This window comes from Pongo pygmaeus, chromosome 4 (genome assembly GCF_028885625.2).
Source record: "Pongo pygmaeus isolate AG05252 chromosome 4, NHGRI_mPonPyg2-v2.0_pri, whole genome shotgun sequence".
Lineage (NCBI taxonomy): Eukaryota > Metazoa > Chordata > Mammalia > Primates > Hominidae > Pongo > Pongo pygmaeus.
The window spans coordinates 182,251,859-182,275,169 of record NC_072377.2 but is presented as its reverse complement, the minus strand read 5'-3'; the positions used below and the strand labels follow the sequence as shown (position 1 = coordinate 182,275,169).

At 56.5% G+C, this 23,311-nt stretch overlaps 2 protein-coding genes across 17 annotated transcripts in view; one reads left to right on the top strand and one right to left on the bottom strand.

The window, feature by feature from the left end:
* Positions 1–3,456: 3,456 nt before the first annotated feature.
* On the bottom strand, positions 3,457–20,356 carry RNF44 (ring finger protein 44). Of its 15 annotated transcripts, none has more exons than XM_054487173.2 (11): positions 20,132–20,356; positions 9,219–9,369; positions 8,857–9,046; positions 8,319–8,486; positions 7,705–7,881; positions 7,439–7,600; positions 6,843–6,967; positions 6,489–6,576; positions 6,281–6,402; positions 6,048–6,147; positions 3,457–5,850 (listed from the first exon to the last, which is right to left on the bottom strand). In XM_054487173.2, exons 2-11 carry the CDS (start codon positions 9,323–9,325, stop codon positions 5,788–5,790), a joined length of 1,302 nt encoding a protein of 433 aa, XP_054343148.1. In that variant the 5' UTR covers positions 9,326–9,369; positions 20,132–20,356; the 3' UTR covers positions 3,457–5,787. The 15 variants fall into 15 exon arrangements, with proteins under 15 accessions (XP_054343148.1, XP_054343146.1, XP_054343153.1 ...); XM_054487171.2 differs by lacking the exon at positions 20,132–20,356 and adding an exon at positions 14,618–18,608; XM_054487178.2 differs by lacking the exon at positions 20,132–20,356 and adding an exon at positions 14,618–18,608 and having other exon boundaries at positions 7,705–7,878.
* Positions 18,578–23,311, top strand: part of CDHR2 (cadherin related family member 2) — a 54,393-nt gene continuing 49,659 nt past the window's right edge. For both annotated transcript variants that reach the window (XR_010126464.1, XM_054487167.1), the window contains exon 1: positions 18,578–19,002. Coding sequence is in view for 1 of the 2 variants with exons in the window: in XM_054487167.1 (XP_054343142.1) it covers positions 18,916–19,002 (87 nt within the window). In the remaining variant the exon portion in view is untranslated. The remainder of the gene's footprint in view (positions 19,003–23,311) is intronic.

Here is a 23,311-nt window from a genome sequence, read left to right as displayed (position 1 = left end):
ACAAGAACAACAACAACAACAAACCAAAGTGTTGGCATTACAGGCTCGAGCCACGGTGCCCAGCCTAGGCATGTCTGCATCTTAAAAAACAAACAACAACCCTTGCTGAGATTTTGATAGAAATTGCATTAAACCTACAGATTGATCTGAGAAGAAATGCCACCTTTACTATGTTGAATATTCCAATCCGAGTACATGGTTTGTTTGCATTTATTTAGGTCTGATTTCTTTCATTACAGTTTTGTAGTTTTCAGCATGCAAGTCTTGTACGTTTTGTTAGATTTAGTCCTAAGTATTTCATTTTTCTTTGAGCAATTAGAAATAGTATCATTGTGTTTTAAGCTGGGTGCGGTGGCTCACGCGGGTAATCCCAGCACTTTGGAAGGCTGAGGCAGGCAGATCACTTAAGTTCAGGAGTTCAAGACCAGCCTGGGAAACAATATGAGACCCCATCTCTACAAAAAAATACAAAAAATTAGCAGGCCATGGTGGCACACGCCTCTGGTCCTAGCTACTTGGGAGGTTGAGGTGAGAGAATCGCTTGAACCTGGGAGGCAGAGGTTACAGTGAGCCAAGATCATGCCACTGCACTCCAGCCTGGGTGACAGAGACTCTGTCTCAAAAAAAAGGTATTATTGTGTTTTAAATTTCAGTTTCCATGTGTTCATTGTTAGTACGTACAATCAATTAATTTTTCTTTATTTCTTTTTTTTTTTTGAGACAGAGTTTCACTCTTGTTGCCCAGGCTGGAGTGCAATGGCACAATCTTGGCTCACTGCAACCTCCGCCTCCCAGGTTCAAGTGATTCTCCTGTCTTAGCCTCCCGAGTATCTGTGATTACAAGTGCCTGCCACCATGCCTGGCTAATTTTTGTATTTTTAGTAGAGACGGGGTTTCACCATGTTGGCCAGGCTGGTCTCAAACTCCTGACCTCAGGTGATCCGCCTGCCTCAGCCTCCCAAAGTGCTGGGATTACAGGTGTGAACCACCACGTCCAACATAATCAATTATTTTTTCTATGTTGATCTTGTACCTATGACCTTCTGAACTCATTTAGTCCTAGGAGTTTTTTTGTAGATTCTTCAGATTTTCTACCTAGATTTTCCTCTCATTGGCTATAAATTGGGAGTTTTATTTCTCCCTTTCCTTACATATTAGGCATCTCTTTGCCTAATTTTATTTCCTTTTCTTGCCTTATTGTGCTGGCTGGGTCTTCCAGTACAATGTGGAACAGGAGTGGTAAGAGGAGACAGCCTTGCCTCCTCCCGATCTCAGGAAGCCTCTGGTCTTTTTTTTTTTGAGATGGAGTCTCGCTCTGTCGCCCAGGCCGGACTGCAAGGGCGCTGTCTCGGCTCACTGCAAGCTCCGCCTCCCGGGTTCACGCCATTCTCCTGCTTCAGCCTCCCGAGTAGCTGGGACTACAGGCGCCCGCCACCACGCCTGGCTGATTTTTTGTATTTTTAGTAGAGACGGGGTTTCACCGTGTTAGCCAGGATGGTCTCGATCTCCTGACCTCGTGATCCTCCCGCCTCGGCCTCCCAAAGTGCTGGGATTACAGGCATGAGCCACCACACCCGGCCTGGAAGCCTCTAGTCTTTCACCATTAAGTATGATGCTAGCTGTAGGGGTTTTTGTAGATGCTCTTTATCAAGCTGAGGAAGTTAGCTTCTCTTCCTTGCTTGTTGACAGTTTTTATCATGGATGAGTGTAGAATTTTGTCAAAAAATTTTTTGCATCAATTGATATGATCATGTGATTTTCTTTAGCCTTTGCAAAATATTGTAAAAAGCTTGGAACCTTCCCAACCTTACAATTTTCTCAGACGTATAGAGCCCTAGGAACTCAGATGCTACCTTTGTTCTAGTCCACCTTGTACCAGTGTGCTCCAGGGAATGTAACTTGAGCCCTACACCTGGCCAAACTAGCCAAATGCAGGAAATGCCACAGTATTGACTCTTGGAGATTTACAATGTCAATCATCATAGCCAAGCCTCAGAGAAGCCCTGCAATAGATTCCTGTTACTTTCAACATGGAGTTTATCACATTTATTTGACCATAGAGCCCTTTTTTTGCACAAACCCCGTTATGGTCTCACTGGACTTTCTCAGAAACACACTTGGAGAACTATTCAACTGATCTTGTCCCCTAATTTGCAGATGATCCAAAGACTGGAAAGAGAAGTGCTATGACCAGGGCTCTGGTTAGTGGCATCACAGACACAAGGCCGCAGGTCTCCTGACTCCAGCCCACTGTTCCGGCTCCAGACCACACTGCTGTGACATGCTAACAAGTCAGCCAACATTCCTCATCACCAAGCTGGTCTCTTTCGTGGCTCCCAGGCACTTCATCCCCACTGAGCCTGGGTCCAAGAGGTGCAACTCTGCCTAGTTTCAGTGGGGCTGAAGGGTGGGCAGTATGGAACACAGGCCTGGCCAGTCATGCTGTTCTCACTCCCCAACATCAGTAAATGGATCTCGTGTGGGCACACAACCGAAGTCAGTTTGACAACACTCGATCCCCAGAGGTGATGCTAAATTAGAGGAGACTGAGCAAGGGCTACCAAGCGCTACCGCGCAGAGAAAAGCAAGGTTGCAGGCCAGACGCGGTGGCTCACACCTGTAATCCCAGCACTTTGGGAGGCCAAGGTGGGAGGACTGCTTGAGCCCAAGAGTTCGAGACCAGCCTGGGCAACATAGTGAGACTTGTTCCTATTGAAAAAACAAGTTGTGAAATGAGGGAGACCTTATTTCCTCATGACAGGCCTGAGCCCCCTGATCCAGTCAGGACAGAAGAAACCTACCTTGAGATTCATTTTTATTTATTTTTTGAGACACAGTCCGCTGTCACCTAGGCTGGAGTGCAGTGGCACAATCTTGGCTCACTGCAACCTCCACCTCCTGGATTCAAGCAATTCTCCTACCTCAGCCTCCCAAGTAGCTGGGACTACAGGCTTATGCCACCACACCTGGCTAATTTTTTTTTTTTTAGACCGAGTCTTGCTCTGTCACCCGGGCTGGAGTGCAGCGGCACGATCTTGGCTCACTGCAAGCTCCGCCTCCCAGGTTCACGCCATTCTCCTGCCTCAGCCTCCCGAGTAGCTTGGACTACAGGTGCACGCCAGCACGCCTGGCTAATTTTTTTTTTTTTTGTATTTTTAGTAGAGACAAGGTTTCACCATGTTAGCCAGGATGGTCTCAATCTCCTGACCTCGTGAGCCACCCGCCTCAGCCTCCCAAAGTGCTGGGATTACGGGCATGAGCCACCGCGTCTGGCCTAATTTTTTTGTAGTTTTAGTAAAGAAGGGGTTTCACCATGTTGGGCAGGCTGGTATCGAACACCTCACCTTAAGTGATCCACCAGCCTCGGCCTCCCAAAGTGCTGGGATTACAGGCGTTAAGCCTCATCCCCATTCCACCTCCCACCAAAAAGACACGGGCAGCCAAAGGCAGCGTGGGTGGTCGTTGGTATACATCATACATTTATTAGTGAATATCCCTCTGAAATCAGCAACAATATTAAAAAAAATAATGATTGCACTACTTGGTCAAGCAGAACTAGCAACTTTCATTTTAAAAAAAGTACAAATCTGTTAAAAATTTCAATCAGTATACACATATATATAATACAACATACTAGTTATGTTAAATGCTACAAACCAACGTGAATCCCATGGAATGGAAAAAACCACACATTTAAGCTTTAAGAACCATTTTTTTCTCTATATATTAGCATTTTCTCAAATACATACATGGGAAAAATGAGGTAACTGTAAAATGTGCAAGGAACAGGGCCCCCAAAATTACATATATTTCTACATATATATGTAATTTTATATATATATATAAAACCTTTCTAACACAGAACACAGGCGCTGGGCCCAGCCGGGGCTGGGGGAAGGTGCCCACTGTCATGCCTAGGCCAGAAGTTGGTAAATAAAAGAGTAAACAATGGCAAGCCCCCACCACAGGAAATCATTGGTAACATGGCATCTATAGCAAGGTCGGCAGATCACAAACATCCTAAGTAATTGTTGTATAAATCTTGTTTTTTAATGATGATTTTTTAAAATGCTGTGTTTCCCCCCCCAATAGCTGCTTGTTGGAATCACTGCTGCAGCCGACACACAATCTGTGAGCCTGTTTCCGCCTGCCCCAGGAACTGTAAGGGGTTTGAAAACGTTTTGTTGGGGTTGGGAAGGGAGGGGTTGGAGAGGGTGGTTCTGTGTAAAACACGTGGGTTTTCAACACTGCTATAAATATAGAAACGTCACCTGGAGTTATATACAGTAAGACTTTGGGTTCTCCATGGGGGTGGGACCAGGCTGACAGGCCCCACGGCAGGCTGGGGCGGGAGGTGGGAGCCAGGGCCGCTGCGGGGAGAACGAGGGTGGTTGGAGCATCCCTGAGGCAGCAGGCGCCAGGGGCTGCCTGCTAGGATGTGCCGGCCCCACACGCAGTTCGTTCAGGGCAGCAACCCCAGCTGGGTATAGGACAAGAAAGGATTGGGACCAGGGAAAGAGGGTGGGGAGCTCAGCCAGACCCTACAGCGGCCTCCTCCAGAACTTGGAGGACAGGGATCAGGCTGGGAAGGCCCCCTGGAGGTGGGGGCCCACAGCCTTCCTGGACCCCATCCTCCTGGGACTTCCTTGGAGGAGACTCGCCCAGGCAGGTGGGAGATGGGCCCTGGCTGGAGGGAGAAATGCCCTGAAAAGCGTCGGGTCCCGGTAGGCTCTAGGGACGTGTGCAGTACAGTGCATGGCAGTTATCAGCTGAGCACAGACCCCCAACCCTGCCCAACGACCGCCGGCTGCCCAGCCCAGCCCAGCACACGCATGCATGCAGGCCAGTCAGCACGACCGTGCTCGGCCCCCTGGGCACTCAGTCCCAGTTGGTCCCTATACCCGCCCCTATTAAACCAAAAGAAAAAAGAAATTGTCTTAAATATCCACATCCCCAAATCCTACACGCGATTTTGGGCCAAATGAATAAACAAAAACTGCTGCTCCTCACGTTCATGCAAAACGACAGAGGGAGAGGAGATTGGGCACGGGTCTGGCTGCATCCCTGGGAGGGACAGCCACCGGGGAACACAGGGCTCCTCTCCCCGTATGGCCCAAGCCCCTCAGGATACGTGTGTGCCCAGCTCGGGATTAGGCTGGGACGCCCTCCAGCCTGAGGGTGGGGCTGGAATGTTGTGCCTGGGATGAGGGTCCCCTAGGGAGCCAGACTCAGCCCTCACAGCAGCCAACACAGAGCCGGCTGCCTGAGTTCACTGTTTGGGGTCAAGGAGGGAGGATTCAGCCCTGGGGCTCAGGAAATGGCTCGTGACACCGTCTGTCTACGCACCTGGCAGTGCCACCTGGGCAGAGGGCACACCATTTCAGAGCATGAGACCTTCTGACCCAGGATGGTGCTCTGTCTTGCCCATCCTGGGGCCAAGGATCTCCACCGGCCCCACCGAGGGAGCAGACCCCTGGCTCTCAGTGCCAGCAGGAAAAGGAGGGACCTGAGGGTGCACAGGAGGGAGACCCGATCAGGGACACTCAGGCAGCTCCGTGGCGGGCGGGCGGGCAGGCAGGAAGACTAGGGAGGGAGTCTTTGGAGCTTGGCAAATGCAGGGGCTTATTGCAGGGACTCCTCACCGGGCTGACCCTGGCACCAGCTCTGGAGATGCAGGCGGGAGCGACGGGGCAGGCCTGGGCCACTCCCTCCCCATCCTCCCTGGGCCCCACCCACAAGTTTCCAGAGCTTCAGGCAGGGTTCTCCCGGGCAGGCGGCTGTGTGGCCTCACTCAGCCTCCCTGGGCACCTCGGAGGCGTCGGCCCGGCAGATGGGACATGTCCGGTTGGCCTGTGGGAACATGCACGTCAGGCGTTGCTCTCACCAGCCCCAACCCATCACATCTGTGCAGCTGCCTAGGGGGACCTGGTCCCCTGGAGCCAGAACTTCCGAGATAATGACAAGGACAAGGAGGGAAACAGCCCAGGCCAGCCCATCCCACCATCACTGCATGAGGAATACCCAGGAGCCAGCCTGGGCAGTGTTACCTTCAACCACTTGTCAACACACTTGGTGTGGAACTCATGGTTGCAGGGGAGGACTCGGAGCAGCTGCCGCGCCTCGAAGTCACTGAAGCAGACCACACACCTGCAGAGGGGCACGGAGCGTCACCTCCACGCTGAGGGCCACGGGAAGGCTCAGTGGAGTGTGACTCCCGAGAGGGGCGTCCCATGGCAGCCAGCTGTGTTCAGAGGGGTGGGAGGTAGGACATGGTACTCACAGCGTCTGCTCTGACTGATGGCTGTCCGGGTTAAAGCGGTACGACGGGAGCTGCTCTATGTCTGCTTTGGTGAGGCCCCGGGGCTTGGCATCTCCCAGCCGCTCGGCCAGGTTCAGGAGGGCCTGCATGCGGGCAGGAGACAGGGTCAGCGGTGCCCAGGGCTGCAGGTCTCCCAAACCCCACCTCCCAGCATGGGGCTCCATGGGACCTCATAGTTCTCCATCTCCACGTCATCCACATCCAGGTCCAGGCTGATGGTGGGCCCCATTGCTGTTGGTGACATTGGCAGCATCGAGCTAGAGAGAGACAAGCGTGGGGGCCCAGGGTCAAGGTCAGAAGGAAGGGGGCACACAGAGCCGCTCTCCTGACTCCCTCCTTGCAAACAGAGCCCAGAACGTTGCAGCGGGAAAGGGAGCCCAGCTGGCATGCCTGTCAGGTTAAGGGGGGAACGCCAGATGGCTTCAGAGGCCCTGGGGCCCCTGGAGCTGTGTTTAGGTCTAACCACTGGAGGTTCCAGGAGAACAGGGCATCAGGGACCTGGGGCGGCTGTGCGGATACTTACAGGAAGTAGGGGAGGAAGCTGGGGTAGTAGGGTGGTGGGGGTGGTGGTGGCGGCGGTGGGGGCAGTGGCTGCTGCAGGCGGTATCTCTGGGTGCTCAGTCTCCGTGGTATCATGTGAGAATATGGCTGCAAGAGGGGCCAGGTGCAGGTCAGCCCGGCAGGCCTGCCTCCCAGCCGCCCCGGAGCCCAGGTGCAGGTCAGCCCGGCAGGCCTGCCTCCCAGGTGCCCTGGAACCCAGGTGCGAGTCAGCCCAGCGGGCCTGCCTCCCAGCCGCCCCGGAGCCCAGGTGGGGGTCAGCCCAGCAGGTCTGCCTCTCAGCCACCCCGGAGCCCAGGTGGGGGTCAGCCCGGCAGGCCTGCCTCCCAGCCGCCCCGGAGCCCAGGTGGGGGTCAGCCCAGCGGGCCTGCCTCCCAGGTGCCCTGGAACCCAGGTGCGAGTCAGCCCAGCGGGCCTGCCTCCCAGGTGCCCTGGAACCCAGGTGCGAGTCAGCCCAGCGGGCCTGCCTCCCAGCCGCCCCGGAGCCCAGGTGGGGGTCAGCCCAGCAGGTCTGCCTCTCAGCCACCCCGGAGCCCAGGTGGGGGTCGGGGTGGCACTCACCACACCAAAAGACAGCTCCTGGTGCAGCGGATCGTGGGGCAGGTAGTGCAGGGGCACCGACGGGGAAAGGGCTGGGCCAGGCGCAGAGGTGGAGTAGGTGAAGCTACCCAGGGAGGGCTGGTCCCCACGCAGGTCCACGTCGTTGTCGAGCCGCTGTAGGGGCTGGAAGAAGCGGCGCCGGGTCAGCAAGTCAGTGAGACGAGGCTGTCCTCACCTCGCCTCCCCCCACACCATCCCCCTCCAGCATCGGACCCATGCCGACTCACCATCCGAGGGTGCTGGGTCTGCAGAGACACAAACTGCCCCAGGGGCGCCATGTGGGTGGGCTGGGGGGGTGGGGCCGGTGGTGGGGGGTGCAGGATGTAGTGGTCACTGGAGATGAGGTGGGGGTAGGCCTGATAGGGTACAGGCAGCTGCTGCATGGTACACGCCTGGATAAGCTGCTGAGAGAGGGGGCGGGGGGCTGAGAACGTTCTCCTGGGCTCTGGGCCAGGTCTACGCCATGCCACCCAGCAAAAGGCCCCCACTGGGCACACACCCAGCAGCTCCAGGGTCTGCACAAGAAACCCTGTGGAAGGCCCATCCCTGTCCTAGGCCACCCAGGCAAGACACTCCACTGTTAAGGCCCACAGCCTCAACTCCTGGGCCTCTGCCAAGCTGTAAGGCAGGTACAGGGGTACTGGGGGTCCCTGAACCTTGAAACACTCTATTACCAAATGTGAACACACGTATGCTTTCCTGGGTAGGCCAGGCAGGCGCTCTGACAGCCTGGATGGCTGGATAGCTCAGCCCAGTTCAGGGCTGCCCTGGGCCCGCTGAGCCGCTGGCTTGTGCCTGGGGCTTGCAGCTGGTGGAGGAGGAGCTGGAAACACTCACTCACCGGGGGCGGGAGGCAGCAGAGGGGGTAATGCTGCCCGCTGAACATCACGGAGCATGCTGGGAGCTGCTGGGCACTGCAGCCAGGGATGTGCTGGCCTGTAGGCAAGGGGAAGCCTTGGGTCGTCACTGTGGTGACCGTGTAGGACAGAGGGACAGGTCCCTGGTGCACCTGTGGGTGAAGAGAACGCCGGGAAAGTGTGAGAAGGAAGCTGGGCGTGAGGGCTACTCTCAGGAGAAATCATCCTGCCACATCCAGCTGCTGGCTCCCTTCCCTTCTCCACGGCGGCCTACCTCAGTGCAGACCAGACCGTGCCTCTACTCCCAGGCCCCCGGGGCAGAGAAAGCCCCGTGGGAATCTAGCTCTGCTAGTCACCCAGTGTGGCCCTTTCCCCGGGCCTCAGTTTACCTACCTGTAAAGCAGGGCTAATAATGCCTCCCTGGAACGTGAAATGCAAGCTAGGTGAAATCTAGGCCTTGCTGCCTCTGCCTCTCAGACTGGCTCACAGGGCCAGGGGCACCGGGGATGGGGTTCTGCCTACCTGCTCGTGGAGATCAACCATGAACGGGCTCTGCTGGGTGGCGGGGTGCAGCATTCGGGGGCTCCCGCCGGCAGGAGCCGAGGCTCGGCGCTCCTCTACGGGGAGGTGTGGAGGTCGGGACGGCGGCTGCTGGGAGGGTAAGCGCTCATCCCGGGCAGGCGGGCTGGCCAGGGGGCCCTCGAGGCCAGGGCTGCACCACAGAGAGGAGGCCCCGATAGGACTGAGGGGGGCCACTCGTGCACAGAGCAGGGAGAGAAACCAGGGTGACTCCCCCCACGGGGAGGGAAGGCAGCTCAGGGCCCTGCGCCCCACTCCTGCTGGCCCCCGTGCCCCAGCACCAGGACTGGGAGGCTCCTTCCTACCTTCCCCAGAGCTGGCCCGGGGTGCTGCCGGGTCCCGCAGAGAATCGCCGCTGACCCACGGGGGCGGAGGGTGGCCACCTAGTCACTGCCAGAGCCCATGGTCGCATCAGGGGGGCAGGGGGGTGGAGGGGCTGGGCCGGGACTCACAACCCTAGGAGGCAAGGAGACAAGAAAACTGAGGCGCCTGGCCAACATGGTGAAACCTCGTCTCTACTAAAAATACAAAAACTAGCCAGGCATGGTGGTGGACACCTGTAATCCCAGCTACTTGGGAGGCTGAGGCACGAGAATCGCTTGAACCCGGGAGGCGGAGGTTGCAGTGAGCTGAGCTGAGATCGCACCACTGCACTCTAGTCTGGTGACAGAGCGAGACTCCTGTCTCAAACAAAAAAAAAAAAAAAAAAGAAAGAAAGAAAGAAACTGAGGCACAGAGGAGTCCAGGCCCTTGTGCCATGAGGGGTCAGGAGACAGAACCACAGAACCAAACCTCTGCAGTGTGACCCCAGGGATGAATGGTGTTCAGCCACGCCCCTCCTCCGAGCCCTGGGGTCCAGTGCTGACACGCCAGGACAGCTCAGCCTGCCAGCACCCAGGCCTCACCCTCCTGCTGTGTGAAATGGGACCCAGTCCCCCTCAGTTGCGGAGCTCAGCGAGCTGGCCAGCGTGCTTCCAAGCCAGCGGGCTCCCGGTAGGCTCCCGCTGGGCGGGGTCTCAGGGCACCCTGTCTTGGAAAGGGGCTTAGGGCCAGATCTTTCTCTGCCTTACACCAGGGGCTACAACTTGGCCTCCAGGCGGCAGCTGGGGGTTCCTGAGGAGGGTCCACATCCTCCCTTCCCTCTGGCGGGTTCCAGCAGGGATTCCAAACAGGCCTGGGGACCCAGTTCTCCTCTTACTGGCACCAAGCAAGAGGTTCTAACCTGCTCCTGCCCTTGGGGGCTTCCAGTCCAAAGCAAGACACCATTCTTTCTTTCCTTAACCTGCTCCCACTGTGCCTGTCCACGTGTGACTTCATCTACCTTTCAAGGAATGTATAGCTGGCCCGTTTTACAGAGGAGGAAACTGAGGCTCAGCAAGAAGAAACTTGCCCAAAGCCCCACGGTAAAGTGTAAAAGCTGGGAGGTGGGCCAAAGAAAGCCTCTCCCTGTGCTGTGCTGCCGACGGAGAGGACCAGCCCCAGGCTTCATGGGAGGTGATGAAGGAAGCCAGCCTGGGGAGACTGTGGAGTCTGGCATGCAGCCAGGCCCTTGCTCTGGGGCCCCCAACCCAGCCCTCAAAGTGGGAGGTGGAGCCTGTTGAGAAAAAAGGGAAGGAAGAACCCGAGAGAGGAAGTTGAATAGGAATGGGTTGGGGCAGGGTCTCCTGCCTCCAGTCAGAGATGAGGGTCCAGGTGGAGGATGTCAAGGGACCTGGCTCAACCTCAGGGTTCCGCTCAACTCAAAGTTGGGACGAGGCCCTGGCAAGAAAAGCTCTAGAACCCGTCAGGCCCTGCAAAGCTGAAGAGTGCGTCCAACAGGACCAGCTCTTTGTTGTTCCTGCCACAGGGAGGCTCCTTCCATCCCTTCCCCATCTAACAAAACTCCTATGCATCCTTGATACCCAGCTTTCAATGTCACCTCCCTGTTGACACGGCCAGGGAGCCAGTGTAACTGTCAGCTCAACACCTAGTTCCTTCCTGCCAACAGCGGCAAGAGCCATTTCCTCTGTACCGCACTTCACAAGCCTGGGCCCTACTTTTCAAAAGGAGCCCGCATGGGAGACGGGGCCCGACCAGCAGAGGGTGCGGGCAGGGCCAGGGACCACCTTGTGTCCAGCTCAGGGCAGGCCTGATGTGATAAATGTGCATGGAACAGAGCCAATCACACAGGTCCAAGGTCACCCAGTCTGGCGGCAATGACTTTAATGCCAACGACTGACAGTTGGGAGATTACAAAAAAACCTGGCTTCTCATGGCAAGCCTGGTCCCACTTGTTTCTGCCTGGCTCCCTCACTGGGAGCGAGCGCTTTCCCTCCAGGTCACCCAGGCCCAGCCTCTGCCTGCCCACCATCAGGGACTGGGTTTGTGCCCCCTGGCCTGGGCCAAGTGCACATCCTGACAGGCATGTCTACACACACAGCCTCCCAAACTCCTGCCGACAAACTAGCCAAGCAACCAACGGCCAAGGGAGACTCAGGAAATCCCCAAATAACTGAAACAGAAGATGCCTGGCCCATCCCAGTCCTCCTGGACCAGACGCTTTGGAGGGATGGGGAACAAGGGCACCTAGATTTTTAACAAATTCCCCAGAAGTTGTCACAGCACAGCTAGGTTTGGGAATCTCTACCCTAGCTAACCTCAGAAAGCTTAGGAGCCCATAGTTCTGCTGGTGCAGAACAGTCACCATAATGACCATGCTGTTTCCCCGGCGCCAACTTGGTGAGTCCTCCCAGCAACCCTGGGAGGTCAGGACACCAAGGCTCAGACAGGTGAGGTCCAAGGCCAGTCAGCTGGAATCGTGAGTGCACAGGGGCATGACCTAAGCAGTCTGGCCATAAAGCACCCATGATTAGCCACCAAGCCAGCAGCCTTGACTGCTCCTCTTATGTCAGGATGTCTTGCAGATGGCTGAGCAGTGCCAGGCCCAAGGCACTCCTGCAGAGGCCCAGGCCTGTGGGTGTCTGCTCTGTGGCCAGCCCCCTACAAAGGCACCCACTCCCCAGGGCAGGGAAGGTGGTAAGGAGCTGTGAAAGCAAGCCAGGAGACAGAAGGGCCTCCAGCTGTGGGTAAGAGTGTCAGCCCTCACAGACTCACACATGACAGTGACTTCTAGCGAGATTCTTGCCTACAGACCGTGGGCAAGGGCTTCCCCTCCCGAGCCTCAGTATGTTCATCTGTAAAATGGGAACAGCCCAATAACTACCTCCCAGTTTACCATCAAGGACTGCTCCAAGGCAACAGCAGAAGCAACTTGTAAAGTATGAACTTAGCTTGGGTGTGAATGATCATTATTAGATAATATGACACGCTGACCTCCATTTCCAACCTCCAGCAGAGCTTGAAGGGTGACACTTCCAGGGCAGCAGGCAGATATGCTACTCTAGGGGAATACCTCAGCTGGTAAGAGTGGATCCTGGTTCTTTAAGCCCTGCCAGGAACAGAGGTGGCATAGAAGGGTTACACCCACTTCATGGCTGAGAAAACTGGAGCCGAGAGAAAGGAAGGAAGTTACTCTAGGCCACAAGGCCAGAGAGAACGGAATTGGTCCTAGTTGGCCTCCTAGGCCCAAACTCCCCCAACCCATAACTCCTTGTGGCATCAATAGCTGGAGGAAATCACCTAATCCCGAGTCTCCAAGTCATACAGGAGGCTGGGAGAGCACTCTCTTTCAGGCATCCATCTTTAGCTCTGTGGTACAGAGAAGCAAGCAAGGCCCAGAGTTGGAGCCAGCAACTTGCTCAAGGTCAAACAGCAAGGGTGGCCAGGTGGCCTCCCCTAACAACTGCTCTGCCCGTCCACATCTCTGTGCTGTGCTATCACGGAGCTCTGTGTGAACGGGTCTTGAGAGTCCCGTCGCTGAGCCCCGTCCGCCCCAGGCATGCAATGCATTTTGCAGTTAACACCCCCCCCCCACACGCACCCATGAGAGCCGGCCAACCCCTTAGGTCCAATGCCCCAAGCACCTACCCCGACCTTCGTCTAAGAGCCCCAGGGATCTGTTTGCAGGAAGAGACACTCCCTTTTGCAGATAAAAACAAAGTCAGACCCTGGGGGCACGAGCAGACTCAGCCAGGAAGAGAAGCCCCCCTTCCTACTTCCCCACACCCCACCCGAAACAAGCAGGCTCTGCCTAGCGCAAGCAGAGCTTCCCAACGTGTGGTGCCTGGAGGCAGCTGAGGGCCAGACCACCAGACTAGGAGAGAAGACTCCCTGGGTGACCTTGGTCAAGGAAATCCCTTTGCTTCTGAGAGCCTCAGTTGGCACAGCTGTAAAATGGGGGTGGAAATCTTTCCTTCCCACAGCGCCCAAATAAAACCAGAAGAGCCCAGAAAAAACCAGGTGGTCACACTAGTGGGGGAGGAAACCAGTGTCCTGGGGAAGGGGGGGCTCCCCATCGCGGGCCAAGTGCACGCTGTGGGGCTCTGGGAAGCTTACCCAGCCACCCCTCCCCAGGCATAGTGCTGGGGGGCCGAGGCGCGGACATCTGCCCCGAGAGGGGCCTCCCTCGTTCGCTTCCTACTCTTTTGTGCCGCTCTCGGAGGGACACAGGAGGCGGGAGGCAAGACTGCAGCGCAGGGGCCGGAACGCTGTGACTTTAAGAGCCGAGGATCCCGGACCATGTGCTCGGCGTGAGACAAAAGCAACAACAAAGGAAGTGGCGGCCGCAGGGGGAGGGGGGCGGCTCCTTCCTCTCCAACCGCAGCGCTCAGCTGCAGGAGAGGGGAGACACGGCCCGGCCACGGGGGGCCTTGGGGGGGGTTCCTGATCCCTGGGGTCTCGCTGCCCGCAGTCTGGACCGCCCGTGATTAACCCCTGCGGAGCCAGCTAGATCACGGCCCCCACTCCCAGGGGAGGGGAACAGAAGGTCCATGGGTGGGGAAATAGGAAGTTGGGGGCCCTGGCACCGACTCACCTTTGGCCGTCCGGCCACACGTTGACTCCTTTGTTCCCGATCTAGGACGGCCAAACTGGGCAGGGGGCGGTGGGGGTGGGGGGTGCCTGTCTGGATCCTTTAAGAGCTCCCGCCCTGCGGAACAATGTGCTCCCCTCCCCACCCCCGGGTCCGGGGGCAGCCCGGCTCCTTCCGGGGCCTCTCTCTTTGTTGTCCGCCCAACGGCGTCTGCCTCGCGAGGCCCACGCGCGATCAGTCTCTCTCGGCCCAGGCCCTCAGGGAGCGGGAGGCGGCGCAGGACGCAGCTGGGTCTGCGCGGCAGCCGGCGGCTGGCCCTTTAAGAACTGTCCGCGGCGGCAGCGGAATGTAACAAACCCCACATTTGATTCACAACATTCGAAGCGGCGGGGTCGCGCGCCGGACGGGAGGGGGCTCGCGGGGGCGCGCCGGGAGGCTCCGGCAAACAGTAGCCCGCTGCAAGCCCCCGGAGGCCCCGCCCCGCGCCGGGAGCTCCGCCCTGAGAGCCAATCACTCGCCGCGACCACGCACGTGACTAGTGGGCCACCATCTTGAAATTTTTTTAACCTCCTCCTCGCCCCCACCTTCGCACTTAAAGTGACCGCAGCCATAGTCAAAAGCAAGGGGCGGGGCCACATATCCTGACATAAAGATGGGGAGACCCCAGGGTGGGCCAAACCGATCGGCTGCAACTCGAACTTGCTATGCAAACTCGCTAACTACTCGTGCCTCTGAGGCTCAGTTGCCCTGCCGAAGAAATGGGTCCCGCCAGGAGAACCGGCAGTACGGACTTACTGTGTCATGGTCCCCTCCTCGGGGACAGGGTGCTGCCTGAGATACTGAAGTGCAATGGGTCTGACCTCTGACGGGGCGAGAGCGGCCTCAAACCGGCCCAAGTGGTTAGGCTGGCTCTAACAACCCTGGGCCGGCCACCTTCCCGGAGATGACGTCACCCCCAAGAGCTGCAGCACCGCGCTGACATCATGGCCCGGCCGCCCCACTTCTCCTTGTTTATACTACACGGCGTCTTTAAAAAGCTGGGACGGCCCAGATTGCCCAACAGACCAATGGCGGGCCACCCATGCCAACGAGCTAACGCCTGCCGGGCAGGGAGATTGGCCCTGCTCGCGCTGACGTCACGGAGACATTTAACCGCCCCGCCCCCAGCGTGGCGGCAGAGGAAGAGAGGCGGGGAACAGGTTGTAGTTTAAAGCAAAACTGCAGGCGCCGGGCGCTCTAGCTGCTAGGCTGGGCTTGAGAGTTTGGTGTCCCCGCGGAGACCTCCCTAGCCAGGGAAACTGGGAACTAAGCCCAGTGAAGCCTCCATACTTTAGTTTTCTATTCCTCTCAGCAGCTATGAGACGGAGGGATTACTATAGCCAGTTCATTTTACAGATGGGGAAAGTGAGGGCCTTCCCTTACTCCAGATCACACAACTAGAAGCGTGGCGGAGCAGGAATGTGAACCCAATCCAAAGCCGAGCCTCGTTCTCCTTTGCCTCGAAGCCCACCCACCCGGGCAAAATTTATACAAAATGGGGTATTAACTCCACCACAATTATATAAGCCGAAAATCAGTAATTTCCTAAATATCCAAGAGCTGGAACAGGTCGAATAATGAATATTGGGTGCATGCATATAATCAATAACGACTCTTGGGCAGTTACCACAAAGAGGCAGCTGGAGGCGACACGGGGCTACCTCCAAGACAGCCATAAACAAGGCGCCAATGCAAAATGTTAACATGTGTGGTGGGCCATGGGGCAGGGGGATGGGGGGCTCATTTTCTATGCTGCTTTGGTATATTTCATAATCCTAAATTTTATATAAAAATTGAAACCAAGATGCTGAACAGGTGTAACAGTATGTATCAGGTTTCTTTAATTGGACATATGCCACATCTGCATATATTTCTGGAAGGGTATACAGGAAACTGATTAACAATTGTTGTCCTTAGGGAGAACTGGAAGGGAGAAGTGGGTCAGGAGGATAGACTATTGTATATATTGCACATTAGCTCTTTTTTAAAAACCCTATGCATTATAACCCACTGAAATTTTTAAAGAAAGCTATTATAAAGACTATGTCTTCAGTCTTTTAAGCCAGAAAACCTTTTGTTCCCTTAGAATCAGAAACCCCCTTTCAGCTTGGGGAACAGACATGTTTATGGCAATGTTTAGACCAGCAAGGATCAGTATCACTGTGCAACACAATGACTGAAGATGGACCTGAGCCGTCTGTTTGCAGATCTCTAAGCAACACAAGAGCAAGTTCATGATGCAGTGCTATCGATGTTCCCCGGAACGCCAAACTCTATCCATCACAGTTAAAAATTACATGTGCATGAGAATAAGTGTGGATATACAAGGTTATGTCTTTAACCAGTTCCTTATCATCAACTGTTCCTTTACCTCCAATGTCTCCTTCAACCTTTTGTTTTCCCCACCACATAAAAGCAATTTGAAAACCCTTCCCATGGCCGCGCACGGTGGCTCATACCTGTAATCCCAGCACTTTGGGAGATCCAGGCGGGCAGATCACAAGGTCAGGAGTTTGAGACCAGCCTGACCAACATGGTGAAACCCTGTCTCTACAAAAAATACAAAAATTAGCCAGGCATGGTGGCATGCACCTGTAATCCCAGCTACTCAGGAGGCTGAGGCAGGAGAATTGCTTGAACCCGGGAGGTGAAGGTTGCAGTGAGCCAAGATTGCGCCAGTGCACTCCAGCCTGGGCGACAGAGCAAGACTCCGTCTAAAAATAAAATAAAATTAAATTAAATTTAAAAACTCTCCCCACATTCGAAGGCACCTACATATTTGTTAGATTACTGCCTGCCTGTCCTTATGGATAGGGCCTACAATGGCTCCCTACTGCCAACTGCATGGAAGCCTGGTTTTGGGGCTGCACTTAACAAGCTCTTCCTGTCCAAACTTTTCAGGCTCGCCTCTCCCCAGTGCCCCCTCTCACACCATGGTGGTGCTTCCTCTGGCTTTCTCTCCCTGCCACCTTCCCGCCTTTGCTCAGGCTAGACTGCCTGCCTGGGATGCCCTCTCTTTTCCTTTCTGCCAATCCATTTCACTTTTCGGCCGTTTGAAGCTCTGTTCCTATCTCACCTTTTACAGGAAGCTGCTTGTGACATCTCCAGCTGTGCCGAATCCCCCATTTTTGAACGCAGAGCTAGATGCACCCCAGCCTTTACCTCATGCCATTTAATTTGCACACAGTCCTGTCACAATCGCTGTGTGTCTCACTAAGTAATTCCCCTCCTGGCTGAAGGGGTTTGGCTTAAGTGTGCAGACGTCCAGCCTTCACTGGCATATACGGGTACCCCAGCCTCATTTTACAGATGAGGACCTGAGGCTCAAAGAGGTGAAGTGACTTGTCTGAGGCCACACAGTGAGACCACCTTTACCATCCCCACCCCAGGAAAGCGACCCTCCAGCCACAATCTAATCCCGTACTTTAAAGCCACCAAGCCTCTGACTGTGGCATTCTCCCTGCTTTATATGTCCTCAATATCCCCTACTTACTGGGCAAAATCCTGCTCATGCTTTGGGGCTAGCTCAAAGACCACTGCCTTGGATGGTGCCTTCCCTGCCCTGCTGGCTTGCTCTGGCTTCCTCAGTCCATTAGGATTACCATCACATTGCATCATGAGAGCAGAAGGCCATCTCCATGTGATTGCTCCCCTGCTCCCAGCAGGGCCCACAACACCCAGTCCAGGACCTGGCTCATGCTGGGTGGCGGATGCCCAGGAATGGGGCTCTGGATCTGCCTCTTGTCCTGCAGGACCAGGAAACCCCTGCCCTGTCCTTGCCCCAGGAAACCCTTAGTAAATCCCCAGTCATTTGAGTTTCCCCTCAGCGCCAGAGGCCAATAACACATCTCCCCCTAACCTGAAAAACCTTCATGTGTGGATGTGAAATCACTCTGGAGCAAGTGGGAAGGGAGGCACAATTTTCCCAGAATTTTCCAGTTTTTCAAATGAACCCAGAAATCTGAACTTTTCTTCGAATCCCTCCTCAGGGTCACTGATGGGTCTTAGGCTTTGGAACCCTGCTGTGGGGACATGGCCTGCACACCTACTGTGCGAGCCATGTTCTCCCCACACCCCAAGCCCTCAAAGGGAGACGTTGTTTACCTTCATCTCACAGAGGAAAGCGGTTCAGAGCCCTGGAGGGGCAGACCCTCGCCACAGAGCCCAGAAGTGTGAAACCTCAGATGGGAGTGGCCCACCTCTGGTCTGGCATCTGCTGTGAGGTTCTATGGGGAAATGGGAGTCCTAGAGTCTTCTACAAGATCTGGGCAAGTCCTATCCTGATCCTCTCCTCATCATGTTCTAAGAGCTGGCCACCAGCATTGGTCCCATTTTACAGATGAGGTGAGAGGTGACAGGACTCACCCAGTGCCATGCAGCCATCAAGGGGCAAACCTGGGATCCCATTCTCATCTCACATTAAGTGTGGTTTGTGTAATATGAATGCCAACACAGGGGCCCCGTGGTTGCCGAACAACCAAATGCAGATGTCCCCAGGGAAAGGGGAGAACACAGAGGCTGAGGGACTAGTGGATGGCTCCAGATCAGAGTGGACAGGAGCCTGAGAGGGATCCAAAGTTTGATCCTTCAGCACAAAGCACTTGATGCCACATTCCGGCTTCCTCCCCCAGGCCTCCTCTGCAGTGGGAGGGGCTTGGGCAAGCTGAGGCAGGAAGAGGAGGGCGTGGCCATGTTTCCTGCTGGGGCCCTGCCCGACTAGGGTTCTCACCTACCCGAGAGCCTGGACAACTGGCTGCCTCTCTCCCTCAGAGTCAGAAAGTACCCCATTTCTTTCTTCCAAGGCCCCTCAAACCTCCCTCCAAAGAGGCTGGGCCCAGTCACCTTCCCAGGATGGAGGTGGCGGGACACAGCACAGCCTGGCAGAGCCAGCTCAGGGTTCACACCTCCCAGACACCAGAGCATCAGAGCAGGGCCCAGAGCCTCACACACCAGGGAGGGAGTAGACAAAGCCCTGCTAAGTCCTTTCCACTCAGGGCTGGCCTCAACAGCCCTGAGCCCCGAGTTCTGGCTCCCTTAAGTGGCTGTGCGTGCAGATGGCGGCGAGGGCAGGGCGTCTGGAGAGGTGCTCCCCGTCTGGGGCTCTGGCCCTCAGCATTCGGGCTCCAGTTTTGAGACCTTGGGTAAGTTCTATGGCTCCTCTCCTCCTCAATCTCTCGTCTGTAAAATCGGGTGATCGATAGTAACTAGGCCACTGGGGCGAAAGGACTACACTGAGGGGTGAGACAGAGCCCCTGAGGCCAGCCCGCCCTGCCTCTGGTTAGCCTGTGACCTTGGGGAAGTCAGTAAGGTCTGTTAGGCTGTTTGTCCAGGTGTGAAGCTGGGTGAAAGCATCCTCCTCGGTGGGTCAACAGTGGTTCTCTGTGTGTGTGCCGGCCGACTTTTCGGGTCTGGGTCCGCATTTGGAGGTGTGCGCTGTGTGGGTGTGGCGTGGGGGCGTTCCCCTTTCTGACTCCTCCGCCCCACCCCGCAGTTCTCACTACTGGAACCCCCAGATTCTGCAAAGGGGGCAGGAACCGTCACATTATTCAGTGATGAAAACCGAGGGCTGCAGGAGTGCGGTCCCTGGAAGATCCAGGAAGATGAGTCTACCCGAATCCCCCACTGTCCCTCCATCTTACTCGTCCTCCTCCCCCCACTTCACAGCCCCTGGCACCAGCTCGACTCGAGCTTAGTGGCTTTCAGGCAATGGAAGCTGTGTGACCTTGGGCAAGACACGGACCCTCTCCGGACCCCGCGGCGTTCCGACATCCAGAATGCAGTAGGGACGGCGCTGAAGTGCAGCGGTCTGTTCCCCGAACCTGCAGCCGCTCCAGGGCAGGGCTTAGGCCGTTTTGGCTCCCCGGCGGCTGGCGCAGGGGGCGTCGGGGAAATGTTTAGGACGGACATGGCGAGGCCAAAGAACTGCAGCGCGTCTCCGGCTCGCGGTGCCGGACGCCTGGGTCCCAGCCGCAGCCGGGACCCGCCGGGGGTGGCGGTCGGGACGTGCACGGGGCGCAGGGCACGCGGGGGCTCGGAGTTCCCCGGGGCTCCCCGAGCTGGGGCGTTTGGACCTAGCGGACGGGGAGAAGAGCGGCGCAGCTCCCGCTGCCGGGCCTGGGACTGCGAGCTCCCGCCGTGCGGGCGCCTGCAGAGGCCTGGCGGGAAGCCCCCGCGTGCGCTCCTCCGCCGGCCCGCGGCCGCCCCCTACCGCCGCGTGCTCGCCGGCCCTGCGCCCGGGGTGCTCGGCGCAGGGTCCGGGCCCGGCGTTACCTGGGGCCGCGGCGGGGCTCCACCCCCAGCCGGCGGCCGGCGCGTCGCTCCCGCTGCAGCCCAGGCTCGTGGTGCGGCTGCGGCCCGCGCGCCGCCTGCCGCGGCCCCTCTCCGGCCCGGTGCAGGGGAACCGTCCGCGGACCTCAGCACCCGGGCGCGCGGGGCCCACACCGGCTGCGCAGCTTCCAGGACCCCCGCCCCGGCCCCGCGCGAATGGAGCTGCCTGGACCGCACCACGCGTGCCGGAGCGCGGGTGGCGCGGGCGGGGCGGAGCCTCTTTCGGCCGCGCCCGCCCAGCGTCAGTCGGTCAGGGGTGCGTAAGGGCGCGGCGCCTGGGGCCTGGCAGCCTCCGTGACCTTGGAGGAGTGACTTCGTTTTCTCGCCTGTGAAACAGGGGAAACAATACGACCCCATGGTCGTTCAGAGAATCTTCGCTTCCCGGAGAGTGTGTCTCCTCCCCCAGCCCCGGTGGGCGCGGGGGTAGCTAATAGAGAGGGCGCGGGGGTCAGCAGATCTTGGTTCGCCACTTTGGGCCATTCTCTGAGCCTCAGTTTTCAAGTCTGCGGAATGGAATTGATGATACCTTCTTCAGGAGGAGGATGGGAGACTCCAGTGACAAAAAACGAGGCGGCCGGCCGAGACGTCGGGAGGGATTACGTTCCCCGCAACCCCTGTGTCCCCATCGCTAGAGCCAACCTGGACCAGGGCATGGCCGGACCAGCTCAGGCCGCAGGTCCCAGCCCCCGAGGGTAGCCCCACCGTCCCCGCCTCCTGGGCGCATTAGGCCAGCGAGGGCTGCACCCCGCCGCGGGCCGCGCTCTGGCTGCCATGCGGGTGATGGTAGTCCCTGCAGACCGCGCCTCCCACAAGCTGCACACCAGGTCGTCTTCTCAGCCCAGGTTTAGCTCCTCAGCGGAGGGCTGATTAGACGGTGGAGCGGCTGCCACCCGGTCTACCTAGTTTTTAAAGCTGCCGTTTGTTGACAGAACAGCCACCTAAAGGAGAGCTTTAGAGGGAATGAGTGCCCTGGAAGGAGGCTCTGGGGTGGGGAGAAGTTGGTCTCATGTGTCCCCAATTTCTTTCTTTTCTTTCCTTCTTTCCTTTTCTTTCTTTTTCTTTCTTTCTTTTTTTCTTTCCTTTCTTTCTTTTCCTTTCTTTCCTTTCTTTCTTTCTCTCTTTCCTTTCTTTTTTTGACGGAGTCTTACTTTGTTGCCCAGGCTGGAGTGCAGTGGCGCGATCTCGGTTCACTGCAACCTCCGCTACCCGGGTTCAAGCGATTCTCCTGTCTCAGCCTCTCGAGTACCTGGGATTACAGGTGCAGGGCGCAACGCCCGGCTAATTTTTTGTGTTTTAGTGGAGATGCGGGTTTCACCATGTTGGCCAGGCTAGTCTTGAACTCCTGACCTCGTGATCCGCCCGCCTCGGCCTCCCAAAGTGCTGGGATTACTGGCGTGAGCTACCGCGCCCAGTCCCAAGTTCTTTCTAGGGTGGGAGGCTGTGAGTCTGTGACATCACGGGGATATTCTTGGTCTGGTTCCTTGACTGTAAGAGCAATGAAGGGACTTTGTACCCTGCAAAGTGCAACTTCTGGGGATGATTGGGAAGTTGAGGGATTGAATGCATTCACATTAGAGTCACTCTCAGCCCAGACTCTCCGGGTTACCTCTGAGGCTGTGCACTAGGTGGGCGTCAGAGGTATTGCAGGTAAAGAAATGGCGGCTCAGAGGGAAAGAGAGACTTGCCTAACGCTGGGGCAAGCTAACACTTGATTTCAACTTGATAAATTTCTGAGTATGCAGTGGGTGCACATAGCAAAGACAGGTAATGAGAAGTTTTCCTTTTTTTCTTTTTCTTTTTTTTGGGGGTGGGGGTGGGCACAGAGTCTCACTTTGTCACCCAGGCAGGAGTGTAGTGGTGCAATCTCGGCTCACTGCAATCTTCCTCCACCCCACCTCCAGGTTCAAGCGATTCTTGTGCGTCAGCCTCCTGAGCAGCTGGCATTACAGGTGCACGCCACCACGCTGTGCTAATTTTTGTATTTTTAGTAGAGATGAGGTTTCACCATGTTCCATGTTTCGCCATGTTGGCCAGGCTGCTCTTGGACTCCTGGCCTGAAGTGATCTGCCTGCCTCAGTGTCCCGAAAATGCTGGGATTACAGGCGTGAGCCACCGCGCCCGGCTGAGAAGTTTTTCTGATTAAAAAAAATTTTAAGGCACACACTTCAGACAGTGGCTGTGAAGGAACCCTGATGTGTATCTAAACTGTTGCCTCGTGCACATCACCCCATTACTTACTCTGTGCTAAGTGCTGTCATGCATTACATCATTACTCCTTAGAACAGGCCTATGAGGTGGAGTCTGCATTAGGCCTATTTTAGACAAGGACACCAATAGTGTGGGAGATGATGTACCTTGCCCAAGCCCCCAGCAGGTAAGTGGTGGTGGGGATTAGGACCCAGGTCACCTGAGTCCATATCCTGGGCTCTCAGTCCCACTCTGCCTGGCTGCCTGCTGCTCCATGAAGCCAACCCTGGACCTAGACGTGGACCTGGATCGTCACAGCCCAGATCCCTGTGTGCTTCCCAGGCTGCCTTGTGGCAGGTGGATGGTGCCCCTTGAGATGGGCAGGGCACCATCTGGCCACACATGCCTCATCGTGATGGGTCCAAAGGTCTGGGCAGGCCAGGACACACCTCTGGCAGCCAGAGCAGTGACTCAGAGCTGTCGGTCTCAGCCGTAAGGGCAGGGAGGGAGGGCGGGGGCTTGGGTTGGGGTCTGCCCTATTTGGGGCACAGCAGAGCCACCAGGCTGACTCCCGTGGTCTGAGGCAGAGCGGGGAGCCTGGAGCCTTGTGTGGGGTCACCTGCCTCTCTTCTTACCAGTTAAGCCACCAGCGATGACTAGTGCCTGCTTCCTTCAGAGAGGAATCTGGCGGCTGTGGCAGGAAAGTCAGGGGCAAGAATTATTGCACAGATGTGCTAATATCTCGGTTCTGCCACTTTCTGTAATCTCGGGTGGTGATCTAATCTGTCTGAGGTCTATTTTCCCATCTGTAATGGGGGAAAAAAATCATCCCTGGAGTTATTGGCAGGATTAAATGAGGTGATATTAGTAATAGTAATGCAATAGTCACCACCATGCCACCACGAAAACTAACATTCATTGAGACCTTATTGTGTT

What these genes read in the sequence shown, in the direction of transcription:
- RNF44 (XM_054487173.2), bottom strand. Translation starts at nt 9,325, where the DNA reads ATGCGACCATGGGCTCTGGCAGTGACTAGGTGGCCACCCTCCGCCCCC. An exon ending in TGGTTGATCTCCACGAGCAG is followed by an intron (nt 8,487 to 8,856) that starts GTAGGCAGAACC and finishes CTTCACCCACAG; the next exon opens with GTGCACCAGGGACCTGTCCC. An exon ending in TGGAGATGGAGAACTATGAG is followed by an intron (nt 6,403 to 6,488) that starts GTCCCATGGAGC and finishes GCCCGCATGCAG; the next exon opens with GCCCTCCTGAACCTGGCCGA.